This window comes from Callorhinus ursinus, unplaced genomic scaffold (genome assembly GCF_003265705.2).
Source record: "Callorhinus ursinus isolate GAN/ISIS: 27379988/994484 unplaced genomic scaffold, GSC_fseal_2.0 scaffold2, whole genome shotgun sequence".
In the NCBI taxonomy this organism is placed as follows: domain Eukaryota; kingdom Metazoa; phylum Chordata; class Mammalia; order Carnivora; family Otariidae; genus Callorhinus; species Callorhinus ursinus.
In genome coordinates, this window is record NW_027397064.1 from 86,652,928 (window position 1) to 86,674,218 (window position 21,291).

The 21,291-nt window shown below is 33.5% G+C and overlaps 1 protein-coding gene across 1 annotated transcript in view; it reads left to right on the forward strand.

The window, feature by feature from the left end:
- The window catches only part of LRP1B (LDL receptor related protein 1B), a 1,894,461-nt gene that overhangs the window by 1,642,571 nt on the left and 230,599 nt on the right, over nt 1-21,291 (forward strand). Inside the window, exons 59-60 of the mRNA XM_073905704.1 lie at nt 789-970; nt 11,247-11,446. Of these exons, the coding sequence (XP_073761805.1) occupies nt 789-970; nt 11,247-11,446 (382 nt within the window). The remainder of the gene's footprint in view (nt 1-788; nt 971-11,246; nt 11,447-21,291) is intronic.

Sequence of the window (21,291 nt, forward strand, 5' to 3'; positions counted from 1 at the left end):
ATATATATATATATGGTATCTTTACTATTGATGACATTAGGGAAAGGATAACTATAAACTTTCATTATTGTTTTCTTGTCTCTAACTATTGGGTTCTATATATAGCCCCAAGTTTCAGTTTCTCCTTTCACATAATCCCCAAAACACTGAGAACTCAGAAATAGCAGTCATATAGAATCTTTGGTTATTTTATATGCTTCATATTTGTACATACAAAGTTTATGCCCTTATTATAGCTGATATTGACATGGGTTAGAATCAAGTGCAGGAGTTGTGTGAATTTCACTTCCTTTGGTTAGGTTAAAATAATGTATGTTCTTACTTGTATTTTTTTCTCTTGTTCTAGTAGATAATTTAAATAGGGCAAGAGCAGCTGGGAGAGTGGAGAACGCTATCTCCCCCAAAACCTGTTAAAGATAAATAATATCAATAATTCTGTATTTTTGTGTGTGATAGAATTTCTGCCCCCAATTTTTAGAAGACAGGTAAGCTATAACAAAAATGTCATCAACAACTTTGTAGCTGCCCAACAGCTTTTTATTTTGGTGTTTACTTCTTAAGCCCATATGTCATTTTTAGGGACCTGATTACAGATATGGTAATTTCTCGCATCACAACCAAGTAATTTTATTAGGGTAAATTTGTTCTATGTTTTTTTATGCTTATCTAGATTCCATTTCTAATGTTTAAGTAGAATTCTATAATCTCTGTAAAAAATCAAGAAGCAATTGCTGAGTTCTTAAACTAGGTATTTACATTGTTAACTTTTTAAATTATTATTTTGTTAGGTAGTGCATAACACAGCTGTCCCCAATGCACTTGCTGTTGACTGGATTGGAAAAAACCTCTATTGGTCTGACACAGAAAAAAGGATCATTGAAGTATCCAAACTCAATGGCTTATACCCTACTATACTTGTTAGCAAAAGGCTGAAGTTCCCCCGGGACCTGTCTTTGGATCCTCGAGCTGGGTTTGTAACAAACATTGAAAATCTTAAATTAGAGATTGAAGCTGTGGATTACATTCAATGTGGTAATTCCCATTCTGTAGGTTTTAACATGAAAACCAATATAAAGTGTAATGTGTAGACATTCTTATTGGGAAGTCAAAAATAGAAATGTGACTATCATGGTGAAAAAGAAAAACATTTAAAATGATGAGATTTTGCAGTAAGTATTTTAAAGTTTTAAGCGCAACTGTTTTTCTAACCAATCTATAAATGTAGTGGAAATAAATAAAATGTACAGATTTCTCTGATTTTAATGCCTTTAAATCTTGGAGGAAAGGTAGCGATTGTGGTGGGTCACAAATATGGGTTATATAATTCCTGTATCACTTTAGGGCAAGAGATATAAGTAGTATCCATGGATAATAAATAACAAGGTGCAATATCCATGCATTCCAAAGGGATAGCAAAGTGGAAATATCGAGAAAGATTCATATTGGAGCTGTGTTTCAGGTGCATTTCGTTGTAAGAAAGGAGCACAAGTCATGGTAAGGATTAAGGACATCAGGCTGCAGATTCCAGATGAGGGAAGAACACATAATAAGGTGTCAGTGCTTAGGTGTCAAAGTCAGATTTATGGCTGCTAAAATTCTATAGATTAGGGCCGTTACCATTCACTTTTAATTATGTTGTTTTGGTAGAGAGGCATGCCTTTCTTTTTTTTTTTCAGTATAATTTAGCATGATTACATACTCCAAAATGATCTCTGTAGAAGTTCAACCTACTCAACATGCTTGTTAAAATAACAAATTTAGAGAAAATTTGATTTTTTAAAATAGGACACATTCACAGTAACAAGTATTATGATAACAGTAGTGCTCTAAATTTTTTGCTGTGTAAATTAATTTCACTTAATATGTTTCATGAAATCATTGCTTTTATCTTATCATATACAACAGTTAGACTTCGCTTCTTGCTAATATGTTGTATATATGTTTTTTTGGTCTCTTATGTATATAATTGGCAATGTGATCATACCACTCAATATTTTATAGCTTAATTTTAAACATTACTTTGGGTAAAAGCAGTATCTAATAAGAGAAGACTTGTACTGTAAATACTTTTCTGTTTCCAAGGTAATGTGCAACTTTTAACTTTATATGTTCATATAATTATATAACCATTTTGTTACCTTTTAAAGTATTTTCTTTACCATAGTAACAAAAGATTCAAAAGAGTGTCAATTCCATTTTAATTGAAACAGAGTCACAAGAGAGTTTGTTTTTAATATGTTTCAGGAAATAATGGCCAGATGTACTAAGTTTGACTATTATCATCATTCATTCATAAGAATGTGAATATTTTAATTCCTTCAGTAATTTATCAGAAGATATTTATTTTAATGTGTTCAAACCATTGTACTTTTTGAAACCCAATTATGGCTGGCTTAGCTTTTCATTTTATACTCTTCAGGATGCTTCATATTAAACAGACAAACATTACCTATAGATCATAATAGTCTTGTGGAATTTACTAGTTATAAAACAAAAACTGTGTCCTTGCCTAGTAACACAGCTGAGTCTAACTTTAAGTTTTATTTCTCCTGGGTTACAGGTATTATTACCCTGTAAACTGAAAACAGCCTTAAGTTATCATTAATATAAACCCATCCATCAAAAGTGTCAGTTAAAATAGTGAAGTACTAAATTATTGTAAATGCTATGAAAGACTCCCTTGATTTCCATTTTGAATAATATTTTATGATATAGATCTGCCATATTATAACCAAAAAACAGATAAAAATTGGATATTTTTATGTAACAATTAAAGCCACTTATTTTAGCAGATAAAATTTAATGACACTTTTTTGTACATGTTTCTCTTGTTCCCCAGAGTGAGACAATAGGGCAACCTGGATTTTAGTTTTTATGAGATGAGCTTCAGGGTGAAAATTCCATGACTGTCTAAAATATTGTGTAATCCTGCTTAAAAAAATCAGCTTAAATTATAAGATTATGTGATAAAAATGTCCTTGAATCCTTCCACATCAGATTAACATTGCAGTTTACATAAGTTTTGAATTTGCCAATATGACTGACCCCCCATTTCCTTAAGGAGTGTGATTTCTGTCCTGATATTTAGTGAGTGATAAGGCAAGGGTTTGTTTATTTTTTTTTATTTTTTATTTATGAGAGACAGAGAGAGGGAGAGAGAGAGAGAGGCAGAAGGAGAAGCAGGCTCCCAAGGAGCACGGAGCCCGATGTGGGACTCGATCCCAGGACTCCGGGATCATGACCTGAGCCGAAGGCAGACGCTTAACCATCTGAGCCACCCAGGCACCCGCAAGGGTTTGTTTAAAGGAGGATAAAGATCACTGGACTAATATAATAAAGCAGATAAATTTTTAGGAGGTAGCTTAGAGGTCCTTTCTGTCTTTTAATAATTGTATCCCAATTGTCACAGTATCAATTTCATATGGTGGTTACTAAGAGTGGTAAAGAAGATACATGTAGACTGATCATCTTCCTGTTTGTTACATTTAAATTCAGCTGAGATTCAATTATCCCAATCGTTCTGTTATCTGGTTTAGTTTGGGAAATACTGTTCTAATTTATCATAAATTTTGGGCAGTTACCATTATTTACATCAATGTTTATAAAAGTTGTTTATGCAGAATATATATATGTATATATCTATGCATTTTAAAGTAGAATAGAAAATATAATGTTAAAGCCAGACTGAGTATAATTTTATCTTTTATTGGATGATTAATATGTTATTTCAAGCAATCACATAACAAAAGAACATTATGACAGACAATAAAGTAAATGTGTGCTATGACTGGTTAATAGAAAATTATTCATTTATTCAGCTCATATTTATTTAGCATTTAGTGTCTATCAGTCACTGTTCTAGGTAGGAGCATAAAATAAAAGGCACAGTCCAATCTCTAGGTATTTCACAGTTCATTGGGTAAGCAGATGAGTAAATAATTAAAATACAATGCAATAACTTTTAAAATAGAAAAAAGTCAATCAGAGAAAGACATGTATCATATGACCTCAGTGATATGAGGAATTCTTAATCTCAGGAAACAAACTGAGTGTTGCTGGGGTGGTAGGGGGTAGGAGGGATGGGGTGGCTGGGTGATAGACATTGAGGAGGGTATGTGCTATGGTGAGTGCTGTGAATTGTGCAAGACTTGAATCACAGACCTGTACCTCTGAAACGAATAATACATTATATATTAAAAAAAAAAAGAAGAAGAAGAAGATAGCAGGAGGGGAAGAATGAATGGGGGGAAATCGGAGGGGGAGACAAACCATGAGAGACTATGGACTCTGAGAAACAAACTGAGGGTTCTAGAGGGGATAGGGGTGGGGGATGGGTTAGCCTGGTGATGGGTATTAAAGAGGCACGTTCTGCGTGGAGCACTGGGTGTTATACACAAACAATGAATCATGGAACACTACATCAAAAACTAATGATGTAATGTAATGTAATGTAATATGGTGATTAACATAATAAAAAAAGTCAAAAATAGAAAAAAAAGAAAATTGAAAATGTTTCTATCTCAACTAGAATCAGAGTCAGCTTTCTGGACAAGACTGATAGAGTAAGAATTAGCCAGTTGATGCAGTCCTCTTCAGAGCAGGAGGTATTTCAGGCAAAAAGAACAAGCTCTGTGGGAAAGCAAAGATGCATAGGAGAGCACGGCACATTCAAGGAATTGAGAGAACTCATGATTGGAACAATTTAAGTATACACATTTGTGAAACTTTGATGCCAGACCTCTTTGCAGAGCAAAAAAAAAACCTAGGGATAAAAATGCAACACACCACAACAATAACAACAGCAAACCAAACCTTATTAAGACTTCTGGCTCAGGCAAACAGGTAAATAGAGGAATATTTCCCTAGAATATGAGGAATACAGGAAAGGGGCAGAGATAAGAAAGGGAGATGATCAGTTTGTAAACCTATTGGGATTGGAGTTCCCCTGTTATAATAATGATAATGAAGATAACTAACCGCTTCTCTAGAATTCTATGAATTTGAAAACTGTGACTGAATTTTATCACTTTAGTTGCTTGTACTGTTTTCCGAGTCTGTAAGAAAGATATTATTTTTTCACTATTATCCTTAAAGTACAGAAAAGAAGATTCAGCCTCAAAATGGCCAACTGATTTTCTCAGGATCATTTATGTAGTAAGATATTAAGTTGGGGATTTAACCCAATTTTCAAGCTTTGGTCCCATACTTTTCCTATTATATCACATTAGAATTTTCAGTAACAAATAATGTTGGATCATGAGCATGTTTTTCAAGAGCTATACAAACAGGAATAAGAAAACAAACATATAAAGACAAAACTATAGTTTCTTCCATTTTAATAATTAGCCTCTTTACAAAATTTTAAATTTTAAATGTAGATATGAGTTTTTTTTTGGAAACAAATAAAATCATTACGAGCATGCCTTATTAAGAATATTTTTGTTTGGATTCCTTTTCTAATAGTATGTTAGCAATACCACAAGAAAATAATACTAGGTGCTATTTTGAATTATAAATATATTTTAATGAAAATATATTGAAGGACTCATATAAAACTCAGTATCTGTGTCCATTATTGCCAATATGGATAATGATAATGCAGATGAATTTGAAAAAGACAAATTTTATACTTCTGTATTTTCCTCAAGTCATTCTTTCTTCCTAGAATGCCCTTCTGATTTTCCTCTGGTTGCAACAACTTCCCATTTTTCCAAGAACAGCAGAAAATATCACTTCCTCTTTGAAACATTCCCCAGCTGTGCCTAAGAAGTCCCCACATATTGAACACACACCATTACATGACTTTTTAATTTTTTAAATTTTTATTTTTTGAGGTATAATTGACATAAAACATTAGATTAGTTTCAGGTGTACATATGACTATTAATGTCTTTCTCTCCATCTAGAAAGTGAGTTCTTTAGCAAAAACGCCATGTCTTGATCACTGGTTGTGCCGAACACAGAGATTGTTAACTTCACTGCAAAAGGAAATAATAAATGGGCAACTGGATGTACACAGCAAATGGGGTTATAGTTACAGGTACATTGTACCTGCATCATCGCCCAAGCCAATACATCAGTATGTAAATAACCCGCATGTTTCAAGGAGAAAAGTCATAAGGGAACTTTTGTCGTGAGGGAATGAAAGGCATACCAGGAATGAAAACTCAGTTTCTGATTTCTGTGGGAAAGTAGAAATATTTTATTAAAATAAACAGTCACATAAAAAATCCTTTATCAATTTTTAAACCTATATTCCCATACTTAGTCAAAAACATATAGGGAATGAATATGAAGAATTTATTTATAATTCAAAATCAGAAATAATTGCAGTTGGAAGAAATGTTGCTGAGTATATTTCCTGAATTCAGAAAAAAATAGTAAAACCTGAGAGCAGATTTCTATTTTAATTTTTTTAAAGAAATATAGTATATTATACTAAACTATAAAAGACATCCTCAGGAACCACAGAAGCCTATTGTTATGGTTACAGTAAACATTGTTTTCTATGTTCACACTTTGTTATAACTTACAGAATAGATATTATTTGGAGCTGAAGTTTTTCAGATGTGATCTTAGGTAAACATTACATATTATATGGATGAAATTTAGAACTCCACTTTTGACATTTTCACTGAAGTTTTCATTTTTCAGCTTTAATTATTTACAGCAAATTTCATACTTAGGTAGTTTTTAAGAAGTTGAATTTCAGATGTTAAAATTACCAGAATGTCTGGTACAGACTTATTGAAAAATTTGGAAAAAATGTATGGTAATGAGGTTTAAGTATGGAAAAGGAAGTGAAATTTGGCATCAAAATGTGGGTACCCATAAGGAGAGAGAAATCTGGTATCTATGAAGATTCATTCATACCTGAAAAGAGTTAAACTATACTTTTTTTCAAAGCAATAGAATATTTTCATAATATTCTTTTGGTTGATGAGTACTTAAATAGACAAATCATGTAATAAAACACACAATCCAGACAAATTAGGGACACCTGGGTGGCTCAGTTGGTTAAGCGTCTGCCTTCGGCTCAGGTCATGATCCTGGGGTTTTGGGATCGAGTCCCACATCAGGCTCCCTGCTCAGTGGGAGGCCTACTTCTCCCTCTGCCTGCCACTCCCCCTGCTTGTGCTCTCTCTCTGTCTTTGTCAAATAAATAAATAAAATCTTTAAAAAAAAATCCAGACAAATTATATAATACTATATACACAATCCAGATGCAACAGGTCACCTATTAGGTGGGTATTACTAAACCAATATATATATACGGGGAGTGTACACATATATATGAAATATATATTACATCTAGTACAGATAAAAAGTAATAGTTAATATTTGGTAAACTTTTATTCCATGTTTATCAATGTTCTAAATTTCTTCCCTATAGTCTATCATTTAATCCTCATGGTGATCTTATGAGGAAGAACTATTATTATTCTCTTCAACATGTGAGTAAACACAGGCTCAAAGAGCCTAATTGGCCAGATTCACACAGCTAGTTATAGATGGACCCGAAATTTGAACCTGATTAATCTGTTTCTAGAGCTCATTTCCTTAAGGCTCTACATAGAGTGACTTAAAGAAAAAGTAGTCTATTAATCTAGAGACCTGAGCCCTTGTCCAACTGTATCACTATCATAATAGATTATGACAACACACATAATCTTATATGGTCTCAGTTTATCAGTAGAATGAACGTCTTAGGCCACATGATCTTTAAGACCTGTTACACATTAAAATCTTCATTTAAATTATATTCTGTTGTAATATCTGAAGGAGATAAGAGTTATTCTTACCTTTATAAGGTAGCTATGAAGATAGCATTTATGTTGAAAGAACTATTAGTGAGCACAATATTTCTTTCATGCTTTCTTCCATCTAGTAAATTTATCATTCCTTCTTTTGTGCCTCCATAGTAAAGTAGTTTTATCATAATACTTTTTTTTTTCCATTTGTTTTACATCCGCCTCTATTGCATTCACTGAGAGATCTTTAAAGGTAAAAATCGTATCTGTTTACCTCTGTGTTCCCAGTTCTAAGGAGTATCTGGTATATGGCCTCAAAAAATTATTGTTCAAAATACGGTTCTTAATCTACTTAAGAATGGCTCTGGGGCTTGTTAGAGTTGTTATACCAGCTGAGTTAATCAAGGTAGGTTCTTTGAATATGAGGCCTGAGAATCTACATCATTAGTGCTTTGTGGGTTCCTCTGTTCACAACATATGTGTTGTTCAATTACACATGTAATAAAGAAAAGTAATTCTGTAGACCAGAAAGAGCTAAAGCACAGTTTCCCAAAGTGTGTTTCCTGTGAACTACCCTAGGAAAATAAATGCTATCACCCAAGATTCTGTGATAAAGAAAGGGACACCATACCTCCCTCTGAGAGAAACACCGTGTCGTATTAAAGCCTATTAAAGGCTTTTACAATAATAATAAAAAAAAAGATGATGCTTATTTTGTTAAAGAAAGCACTTCTCAAATATGTTTAATCTTGAAACCTATCTGGAAAAATGTGATCAGGGAAGAATTTGTGGAGAATGGAGAGGCAAAGTGAGTTATGTCTATATGAAAAGATCTATGTAATTGAAGAGGAATGATCTCTTCCAGTGATTCATGGAAGCACAGAAGTGAAAATGTGGGACTGTAAATACTGCAAATAGAGCTGAAGTGACACATTTTTTAATGGTGGGGAGTAATTGGGAGAAGTATGTTTGTGCCTTTTTTAAGGAGAGCTTATATGGCAAGGACAGGATTTCAAAACTCTTAGTGAGCTTTCTGGGAATGATGTAACAGATGTCAGACTCCATGAAATCTGTTCTTCCTGTTCTTGATATCTTGGCTCAAGATGGTGATAGGACCAGCCAAAAAAAAAAGTTCAGATTATAGATAAAAATTTTAAATTGCTGTTATATGCATGTCAGACCATTTGGAATTCATAATTTACTTAATGACTCCAGAAACATTATTATTCACATCCAATAATTTGCAATATTTTATTGATAACATTTGATGGAGAAAACTTTTTTTTTTTTTTTACTTTTGGGATGTTTGAATTGCAAGTGCAAGTGCATGTATAGAAATATGAATACTGCCTCTAATTAAGCCAAATTGGACATATACTTTGTAATGGTACAGAATGTTATTGAAATACTACTTTAAGTTTTTATTTGTTTATATTCACTTCTCAAAAACGTCTTGGTTGTATAGAAGCCCAAATATATTTGGTCGTATCTGACCTGTGTGAGAGAAGCTGGCATATATATGATATCATCTATTAGGGAAAAATATTGCTATGTTAGTGTTCCCAAGACTTCCAGTCAGTAAGCCAAGGAAGAATGTTCTGATTTCAATGAGATAAACTATCTTTGCATTTTTACTTCTTTCTGATTCATTTTTTTCCTTTTTATCTATACTTCCATTATCTCTAGTATAGACAGCAAGGTGCACTTCCATAAATTTACTAGAAAAGAATAGATTGTGTTTTTCTAGATGTATTTTGTTGACATATGTTTGCTTTCAAAATAAAAATATAATAATTCAAGATTTAAATAACTTAAAATAATTCAAGATTTAAAGAAACAGTACATTTAATCAATTTCTAAAAGGCTTGGTATCTCTTATTATCTGGTGATGTGAAATTTTTAAATTTGTTCAGAACTACCATAGATATACATAAGCACTGGACAGCAAGTCCAGTATTGCTCTATGCAAACTTGACTGTTGTATTTCCAGACTCAAATTTGTTTTTAAATTCTCACTCTCAGAGCTCTCTTTGAATCTTGCTTGCAATAGTCTACCTTTTGTTTAGTCCTTATCAGATACATATTCCTTACTTTAAGTGCCGTGCAAAATTAGAACTCTTAATGATATTTTCAGTAGTAAAGAACTTTTAAAAGTATCTTTATAATCTGCTATCCCCTGCCTTTATTGCGGAACCCCAGAAAATGATTGTCAGCACAAAAATGCACATATTTCTTACAATGATTATTATGTTAGCCCAGTATTTGATAAATGGTTTTCTTCAAATCTTTTATTTCTTTCATACTGTGTGGTTAAAATGTCTAAACATAATTATCACTATCAGAATGTATGAGGAAAATTTTTCTTTAAGGAACATTTTGATTTTAAACCAAATATGCCAGTTATAAACCATATAGAATAATTTTCATACCATATTATTTTAATTACACATCTTCCAAATACGAAGAACTAATTGGCAGTGATTTTATACTTACTAAAAAGAAAAGAATGGATCTGGGGAAACTAATTGGGTTAATAAGTTTCAGTTTTAGTGTTGGATTGTGAAAAGGACATTAACGATCCTCTAACTCAAATCTTGAATTATATAGAGAAAGAAACATATTCAACAAGATAAAGTGACTTTTTCTACTATGAGAAAAAAATAAATGGTTTAATTAAATAGAAATATCTCAGTAATTTCTGTCACTTATACATTATTTATATTTTACCAGGGCACAATATTTATGTTTAACTCAGTTAGTTTTAGTACCAATATAACTTTCTTCCTTTTATTGTATTTTTTTAACTACTGTCTGAAACACCTTACTCTAGAACTTCTAATAACATAATTGAAATCAGTGCTGTCCAATAGAACTTTCTGTGGTGATGGAAGTGCTCTGTATCTATGCTGTTGGATATGGTAGCCACGTGACATATGGTTATTGGGTACTTGAAATGTGGCTAGTATGACTGAGGAACAATCCAGTTCACTTAATTTTATATGATTTAAATTAATTTAAATGTTAAGAGTCGCAATTGGCTAAAGGTTACCCCATTGAACAATGCAGATTCAGGCAAATATAATGTACTCCTCCATGAATCATTTTGAAATTTTCATCGGTAATAAACCCAAAAGAAAAAAATATATATATGTGGATAGTTTTATTCCTCCAACATTACAGATGCAGCTTGAAGGCTTACCTCTGTTAGTTTTAGGGATCTGTAATTTGTGAACGCTTGTAGAAATAATATATGTTCTATATATGGGTTTGTGTGCTAAAGGAAACATATTTAAAATTATATGGATATTTCAAAGTATGCTATATGTTTAATAAAAATCATAAGAAAACCTTGCATTTAAAATATGCTTCTTAGAAGTTACAATTCAGAGAGATACAATGAATTAATTTGGGGAATAGCTGAGTAAATAAGTGAAATATTGTGCGATGTTTCACTCCCTGAGTGTAAACAAAATGGCTATTGATTTTCTTTCCTAGGTATTTGTATTGGATTGACTGCTGTGAGTATCCTCACATTGGACGTGTTGGAATGGATGGAACCAATCAGAGTGTTGTCATAGAAACCAAGATTTCTAGACCCATGGCACTAACAATAGATTATGTCAACCATAGACTCTACTGGGCTGATGAAAATCACATTGAATTTAGCAACATGGATGGATCTCATAGACACAAAGGTTGGTCCAGCAGCACCAATGATTCAGTATTTTAACAGTGCATAAATTATTCATTTAGAAAATATGTACATTCTTAAAAAAAAGAAAATATGTACACATATGTATTTGTCATATATAATTTCTCTCAAATACATTTTATAATTTAAGATTACACTATTATACTCCTTTATAACAATATTGGTAAATAAGAATTAGGCATATTTATTCAGAACTTCTGTAATCATGTATAAAAATCATTTTGACATTATTTTCTCTAATTGTATGTTTCTAAATAGTTTTTATAGTAATTGAACAATGTTTTTCTTAGTTACATCCTAACTGAATTGAAACAGAAGGTTACATGCTTATAAACATAAGGTTATCATTGCACTGGTAGGACTTATTTTTATTTAAAAAAAAATACCAAGTGGGGTGCCTGGGTGACTCAGTCATTAAGCGTCTGCCTTCGGCTCAGGTCATGATCCCAGAGTCCTGGTATCGAGCCCCACATCAGGCTCCCTGTTTGGCGGGATGTCTGCTTCTCCCCCTCCCACTCCCTCTGCTTGTGTTCCCTCTCTCGCTGTGTCTCTTTCTGTCAAATAAATAAATAAAATCTTTAAAAAAATACTAAGTAAAAGTACAGTTCTTTAAAGACAGTGACATAATATTGTTCAAAAATTATCAATTATACTGCACACACGACTAAATTTATTGTTATCTAATCAACAGTGGCCACCAAAGTTAACGTGGAAAACAGCTTTCAAATTACGGTAACATTCAGGAGATTATTTGAATATCAACAAATGTAAAATTCTACAGATAGTTTAATTTTCTATTTTTTATAACTCTGAGTAGATTAAAAAACTCTAAATATAAGACAAATGAATGAAGCAATTGGATATGAGGGAAGTGACAGTAGAATTAGAGAGGAGGGAGAAGTCTGAGAGGAGAAGAGGTGAGGATGAGGGATTTCAAAAGAGCAATGGAGAAGGACATGCCCAAGGAGAGTGGGGTGCAGCTGTAGATGACAGGGGTATAACGGAAACCACAAATGATTCCAGTGAACACTCAATATATTTCAGATGTGTAAAGATAAGATTTTTCCTAGAATGAAGAAGATAAATGACTTTTTTTTATTGATCCTTATTGACCTAATGTCACCTTGTTATTAGGTGTTTTTATCTTCAAATAGTAAAATAGCACAAGTTTCACAGAGGGGTCCCAAAGAAAGCCCACACAGTAGCCTGGTTCAGCTTCTCAGGCTGCCTTCTTCCCCAACAGTAAGCTCAGAACAAAACCCTGGGAGGAGGGAAACGGGGGGGAGGGTAAGAGAGGATTATTGGTAATCTCACTGTCATGTGAGGCCATGCAAAAGTGTGCCAGTGTGGAGTCCTGAGAAGGATGAAGCCATTGACTTAAAAAGTAAATAGATAAATAAATAAAAATGAAGGAGATCAAAGTCACTGAAGTCACACCACGTAATGATTTTGCCTAAGTCCCCCTCAGCTGATATTTAAACAAATAGATGATTCTAACTAAAAATGCTGGCAGAAAGCTTTTAGAGCTGCTCGTTTCAGGGCAAGAACGTAGAGATACCACAAGTGCCGTTGGAGGAGTCACTTATTTGGGTGTTGGCAGTCCAGTTATAGAGATAAGGAAACTCATCAGGATGCAATTTGAGTGAAGAATTATTTAAAGATAACTTTAGGATTTGGGGCACCTGGGTGGCTCAGTTGGTTAAGCGACTGCCTTCGGCTCAGGTCATGATCCTGGAGTCCCAGGATCGAGTCCCGCATCGGGCTCCCTGCTCAGCAGGGATCTGCTTCTCCCTCTGACCCTCCCCCATCTCACGCTCTCTTTCTCTCATTCTCATTCTCTCTCTCAAATAAATAAATAAAATCTTTAAAAAAATTAAAAAAAATAAAGATGACTTTAGGATTTTAATTACAGCAAAAGTAATGTTGACAAATCAAAATCACACTTAGCATTCAGCAGTTATGTCTTCTCCGAAGAATCAATAATGAAATGTTCAGCAACATTCTTAGATGATATAATTGAAAGTTTTATTGTGGCAATCAGTATTTTCCCCATGTAACTATGAACCCGTCTATTTTTAGCATCTATATAAAGTGCTAGGTTGTTGTGAATGCATTACTTTCCACCAAAGACTTTCACTGTACAATAGAATTTAAACCATTTTTGGTTAGATAAGTGAATATTAAAAATATATTTTGCAGCATCAAATATTTGCCTAATTTCACTCGAGACTTTGTGTTTGAACACAAATTGTAGTTAAAAATGTTGTCTATTAGAAACTGTTGTTTCCATCCCCTATTCATTATTTAGAAATTATGTCAGATATGTGGGTGACTAATGCTTTGGGAAAACTTAATACAAAATTAAATATGTATAAATGAAGTGTCTTGCACCAGTACTGGTGGTGACTTTGGGTAGAGGGACATATAGAGCAGAGAGAAATAGCACTAGATTTATTAAAGTATTTGGCTGAAAGATAACCTAGGTATGATGTCACTAACATTTTAAAATTTGATTTTGAAAATACTTGGAGGCTCAAGGGGGAAGCAAAAGAAACTGAAAGAGCTGCTGCCATCAGAAGTATTTTTTCTCCTGAAGGCTTTCTCAGAAAGACTAATGAAAAATTCATTAAGTGTCTTATCAGGCATCTGCCAATATCTGAATGCAAGCCAACAATTACCTAATAGTTACTAATGAGCTATTAATTGTAGGCAGCCTAAATTATGTCAGTTCCACAGCCAATGAGAAGAGAGCCATTCATTTGCCGTGGGGTTTTTTTGTTGTTTTTTGTTGTTGTTGTTTTTGTTTAAGATTTTATTTATTTGCCAGAGAGAGTGAGCACAAGCCGGGGCAGCAGAGGCAGAGGGAGAAGCAGGCTCCCCGCTGAGCTGGGAGATTTGCCTTGTTTGTGAAGAGGAGCACCATTTTCTACTTCTCGTACTTTCCCCATAAAGACAAAGAATGCTGTGGTCTCTTAGTTACATATGTGGAGGTGGAAAATGAGACTTTGACATTAATGATAAGTTTTGCATTAGTTTGGCCACTGATTTCTTTTTTTCTGTTAACCAGACTAGTGTTACTGTTCTTTTTTATTCTGCTTGTTGAAAGTAGAGTCAAAACTTAATCAAAAGAGGGCACCCAGGTGGCTCAGATGGTTAAGCGTCTGCCTTCAGCTCAGGTCATGATCCCAGGGTCCTGGGATCGAGTCCCGCAACGGGCTCCTTGCTCAGCAGGGAGTCTGCTTCTCCCTCTCCCTCTGCCTCTCCCCCTGCTTGTTCTCTCTCTGTCTCTCTCGCAAATGAATAAATAAAATCTTAAAAAAAAAACTTATCAAAGTAGGCTATGCCATTCATGACAAAGTAATTGGAGAACATGAAAGGTATCTGAGAAGTTTCAGAATTATGGCTCTTTTTGATAAGCCAAACCTTAATAATGGGGAAAAATAAACCCTGACAGTTTTTTTTTTTCCCTCCACACGTACTGGGATTTAACCATGCAGTAATTTCATAAATGAAGCATTGATTTATTGTTACTGATCCAGCCTAAGAACTTCTAAAAATTCAGAATTCTATGCCCGAAACAATAGGTCAGATTACCTCCAAGGTGCATGTGACTTACAGTTTGCTTAAGAATTTCCATCCATCTTTCTCTGCTACCTCCTCTACCCCAAACCACCTTCCTACCCAGTCTAAACACCACATTGTAAAATTAAATAAACAAATAAACAGTCAGTTTGCCAGCTTTGGAGCATGCAAAGCCTAGCCAGGTGAACCTCTTCCGAATGCTTGTGTATATCATTCTTCTGGTTTTTACTATAATAATTTTATAATAATATGATTTACTCTAATGATGCCATAGAATATGATACATGCTACTGGATGACTGAGTCAAACATTTATTTTAAATCAAATTTTCATTAGTTCATTTTTTTTAAGTTTCTCTGATTTCTTCCCTTTAGATCTGCCCATTCATTCATTCATGTATTCATTCAACAAACACTTACCCATGTCTCTTTCAATGCCATGCCTTATGCTAGGCTCTCAAGTTACAAAGATGACGAAGGTTGTGTTTTTAAAGGACTTAGAAGTTAACGGTAAAAAAAAAAACCCTGATATACAAGTAAAAACATAAATTAGATAGCGGTTAGAGGAATATACAAAATATTTTGAAAATGTAGGAAGGAGTAGAAAAGCCATTGCTGAAGTAAGGGAATCTTTGAGAAATCTGAGAGATTTAGTGCAAGTTCTCCATATGGGGAAATGTATAAAAGATTCTTCACAGAGAGGGAACAGCATGTGCAAAGATGTAATATAGTCTTGAAACAGCATGGGGTTTACACAATTTGGCTATGATTGGAAGTTGTATAAGAGGGAGATAATGTCACTAGATGAAAAAGGGCAAATATCGGCCAGATTGTGACAGGTCTTATATGCTAAGTAATTTTGAATTTATCCTTTAGGTTATAGGGAGCCACTGATGGTGTTTAGTTGACAGAGTGCTATCATTAGACTTGACAACAGCATGGAAAATGAAAGACCCTAGAAGGGAAACTACTTTAGAGGCTGTTAAAATATTTTAGGAGAAAATATTTGAAGTGATTAGAGCTGTGGGAATGGAGATAAAGTATTACATTCAAAAGTTATTGGGTAAGAAAAAAAGAAAAGAAAAGAAAATAGGAGAGATGCATCTGTAGGCTTAAAATAACAGAAATACTGGTGGTCCAGTTGCAAATATTAAGTGAATGTTTTATACTATCATCCACTTAGCTGGGAAAAAATAACATCATTTTGATCACTTAATAGTTTCACATATATATGTACATTTTAAAAGGAGTTTAAAAAGTACCAAACTAAGCGTAACATAGAGATTCTTCTTGAAAAGCTCTGTTTTGATGAGAGGTACATTAATTTTAACAAAAGGGTCAGCATAAGAGGAATTCTAAGGATATGATTATACAACCTCCATTGTATCTTTCCCTAAAAAGCATTTCAGAATACCTGATAATTTATCTAGAAGAAACAGGTTTTTCTAGTATTTTTTTTTCATAATACTCTCCTTTTATCCCTGAATGATTTAACCTTGTGTTAAATCAGTTGGTCATGTACATATTTTATCCAGCATGCTGGAAAAATATATACTCATAACTGCTAATTTCTCTGAAGAGTAATCATTGGGTATGATTCCAAACTACAGTTTATCACTGAACTGTCTTTTAGTGTGTGGACAAATTGTTTAAAATTTCATGCAATTATGTTGACAATGGCTCTTCATTTGTTTCTATACTCCTAGACCTGAAGGTCCTCACATTGAAGTGTCAATACTCTAGTCTGCCTCAATTGTTTGTTTATTGCTCTGGGAATCCAGTTTGTGTCGTAAGGGGCAGTTCTCTGTTTGGATTTAAAAATCCAAATCATAACCCATGCGGTGATCATCTAATTAATGTTGGAAAAGGTATCCAGATCTCAGCATGCTGCTGGTGAAATAGCATATAAATATATATACGACGGGTTTTGTTCTGAAGGGGAAACACATTGAAAAAGACAAAGGGCGCATGTTGTGCTCATCTATTTTGAAGACTCAGGAGCTCTTGCATTTGAGTCTTTAGAATATTTAAATATACACTGAAACTCACCAAAAAAGGGAAGGAACCTAATAAACACCACCCTCTGATTTTACAATATTCTAGAGTGTTTCTTTCCTGGTAGGATATTTCATTTCAGTACTTTTGAAAAAAAAAAATCCCTATCATTCACAGTCCATTACGAACAGTACTCTTCACAGGCTATTTTATGCCAACGGTGTTGATGTGCTGTTTACAATACAATAAAAGTTAATGGAAGGGAGCAAAATACAATTCAGTTACTATAGAAATGTTCCTGAAACAGTAAAATAAATTGAAATTAACTGCCATTTCTAAAAAGTCTTAGAATTTCGGTGTCAATCATGTCGTTCAGTTTTGTTCCTTTAATAGGACGTATTCCATTAAATTGTGTATATGTTTAAATAGATTATTATTTTGCAAATGCCACATATGATCCATATACTTTTTTAATTGGGAAATTTTAAGTATTAGCCTAGCATGAGTTTTCAGCCACTTTCAACAATCTAATCCATCTTAAATTGGAGGCAGAGGGGTACTGGGGATCAGTAGATCTGGCTTTGGTCCAGGTTGTTCTCTAATTTAAGCAAGTTGCTTTGCCACAGTATGGTTCAATGTTTTTATCCAGAGAATGGGGCTTCTATTTAATCAGGGATTTTCTACCATTTCTTAGAGGAATTCAGCTGAGGTTGGAACTGGGACAGAAGACTGTTCTATCAATTCCCTCACCGACTCCTACTTATTCTTAGGACTACCTAGAACACGTTTTAAAATGCTTGAAACATATTACACTCTTCTCTGTTTTTATTCTAGAACCATATTTATAATTGTAGGAATGTGGGAAGACCAGATACTAAATTCATGTAAATGGCTCTGTTGATATCTGTCCCAAAGGCAAAGTACTTTTTTTTTTTTTTAAGTCTCCACCTATCATTAGGACTCTCAAACACATTCCTAATGCATGTGTGTGTAGAATACCATAACTCCTATATTTAGTATTGGTCATCGGCTCTGAAAACACATTGCCAAATGTCTATGAAGGTTTGTATCACCAGCAGAAAAACTCAGAGTCTTTCAAAGCAACAGGACTATATGTTTACCAAGGGCACAGAGCAATGTTGCTTTGTTTAGAGACTGGAGAGCAGTGTCCTGGTCAAGAGCTAATATAAATAGGCATAGTCTAGTTTTCAAAATAAATGTATGATGATTCACATTGTCTGCTTTATAAATTCTCACATTCATTAACAGAAATACTCTTTTCAGCTGTTAAATATTGAAATGGCCATATTTGACCTCTACTACGAATAACTTTAAAAATATGTAGGTGAGACCAGGAAGTGGTTGAATTATATTAAATCACATATTCTTAATCTATATAGAGAGTACGTATCATTTGAAGTGACAAGGTGGAGAAAAAGAGGCAAAAAATACGGAAAAGGATGGACAAAGGATGCCTTTAGCCTCTTACAAATGGCTTTAAAGAAGAACTTTAAGTACAGCATTAATTTCTATATTTGCCATCATACATTACATTCGTTTCAAAAAGTTATACATTTAAGTGTCCCGGTATAAACTAATGCATTAAGGGGGGACATATAACTATTGTTTGGACATTTGCTCAGTGTCAGTATTTAAAAGACAGTCTCATATAATAGACTCCCGGGTAGTAGCTCAAATCTGCTTTTCACTATGGCATATACTGAATAGAAGAAACTTATGTCTTATCCCATTTAAGGTTTCACTGATGGATGAACTTTTTGAAAGATTATGCTTATATTGGAAAAAATAAATTTGAAATTCTATCATAGTATTTGGAAATGTTGTATATCCTTAGTGTTCTTGCCATTTCTTAATGCCTTTATTTACTTTGAACAGTGGACTTTGGATCCATTTGCCTGAAATTTTATTTATAATACTATTACCATTAAGCAGGTTTGCATTAAAGAGTAGGCAGGGAAAATGTTCATGGAAGCAAATATTAAATGAAATATTTTGTATCTTTTTATAGATGGTTTTGAGGAAATACTTATAAAAAAAGGACCCTACAATCAATAACACTGAAGGGGATGCATAATTACTGACAAAGAATAAATGTCCTTGGCCTTAAGGTTATATAAAGCACATTCTTTTTGATGGGGTGTTTGTAGCTACAGCTACTGTCTCAGCAGTCATTGTCTGAAAATTAGTATACTGGGGCCAATTTCCCACCCACTCTTCTCGGTCGCTCTTCACAAACTAAAAATCATTATCCACCCACTTACTGACCACTGCTTTGGATCTCCCACTTTTTTTGCACGTTAAACCATTTTCTTCCATCATCTAATTTTATCATGTGTTTATCAGCCTATATTCTTTCTGCAGCCTTCCTTTAACCTCACCTCATGTTTCGATGCTATTTGTGTTTCTTTGTTTCATTTCTTCCTTTTTTTTTTTTTTTTGGTTTTCATGCTCTGCTCCATTAATTTATGCCCCAACTTCTCTACATAGCTTGTTTTACCTTATTTTTCTAGAAGGATGTTAAGAAAAATAGTTAGTATCAGGGTGTCTCAGAAGAGAGGATTGCTGAGCATCTTGATCCTCTCTTCTGAAGACAGTGTTTTCGTCAAGCTCAAATGTTTGCACCTGCCTATGGAATGGGTGTCATTGATGGTTTTTGATTAGAGAAGAGATATGTGAGATTTAAAAAAATTGGAAATATTGACTGAATGGAGTTCTAGGTTATCCTACCTTTACTTCTTTGCCATGTTCTAAATGCTGGAATGCGGTCTTCTGTGGATGCATCACCCAGGCTCTGCCATCTTCTGACTTCAGATTGAATTGTACCCATGGGGTCAGCAGGAGATTGGATGGTGGATGAAGGAAGATGTTTGAATATTTATTTATTTCCTTTCCCTCAGGCCCAACCACAGTGGTTTGGCAGTGGCTGACCTCCTCCACTGAATGATCACTCTTCCTGTTGTGTGGTTCCTTCCCCTTACTCTAGCTGTCACCAAGTTCTGATAACAGATGTAGGAGAAAACAATCCATCATCAGTCCATTGACCATGCCCACACCTCTGTAAATAATTCATTTATTAAAATCTTTTAAATTATCATTTAAAAATGTATTTTCTGTTTACTACAGGAAACCTGACTGACACAAAAGAGATTGGAAGAGATTAAAAACAATGAAAAAAGAATAATTTTGCAATATTTCAGGTGTAAGGGAATGTGAGCCTTTATTTAGGATAATGGCACCAAGAATAAGACAATGGGAGTCTTAAAATACATTTAAAAAGAAAAAGTTGACAAAATTTCATGTTTTATTTGACACCCTTGTCTACTTTAAATTTTTAGATTAAATTTCCAAACCTAATCAGTCATGCAGTGACAACCATTTGGGTATTTTCTTCCAAACAATACATAAATTCTTTATATTCAAAAAAAGAAAAAAATAGTAATGCTCAAGTTACTCTGTAATTTTGATTTACTTATAATAATAATTACTGAATTTGGTGGTTGTGTTCTATGAACTTTGTTTTACTTTAGAAAATATTGCTAAAGTTTTTATATTAATTTAAAAAAATAAATTGTAGGGATTGCTGCATATAAAGTAATATTTTAAAATCACATTTAATTCTTAAAGTAAATCTTGGAGGAGATATAAGGAAAAAAAGAGAGAGAGAAAGAGAGCACCTCTAGTGAAATTTCTATTTTAACCCACTGGGCAAAGTCATGCTGAATCTGCCATTATCCCAATAGTATATCCTACCCATAGCACCAATTACCACATTATAACTCTACAAAAGATGGATACTGTGTAATTGGGGCATTTTGTTAAGTATGTAAACTAGATTAGTTGAAATACAAAATTAGAATGATATTATCCAGGAATATACTTGTTTAGCATGATGAGCGCTATCAAAAAAAAATCAATAATCAAGAGTATTGTAATAGAATAACTCTGTGAGGCAATGGTTAAGCCAAAAGCATATTCTGGATTGCCACCTTTTCTATTTGTTGTAATTAATAGGAATGTTAATAAGATATCATCTGACTTGACTAAAAAAAGAAACCTTCACAAAGAGTATTTCTTTGATGTATTTTTTTGCCAAATACCAAGTTCTTTATTCTGATAGATATAGCCTATAAGATAAAAATTAAAAGCCTAGTACTGGAGTGAAATGCTGGAAATAGTAAAATAAATAATGCTGTTATCCAGAATAGAGACTTAACTGCAGAAAGCAGCTTTA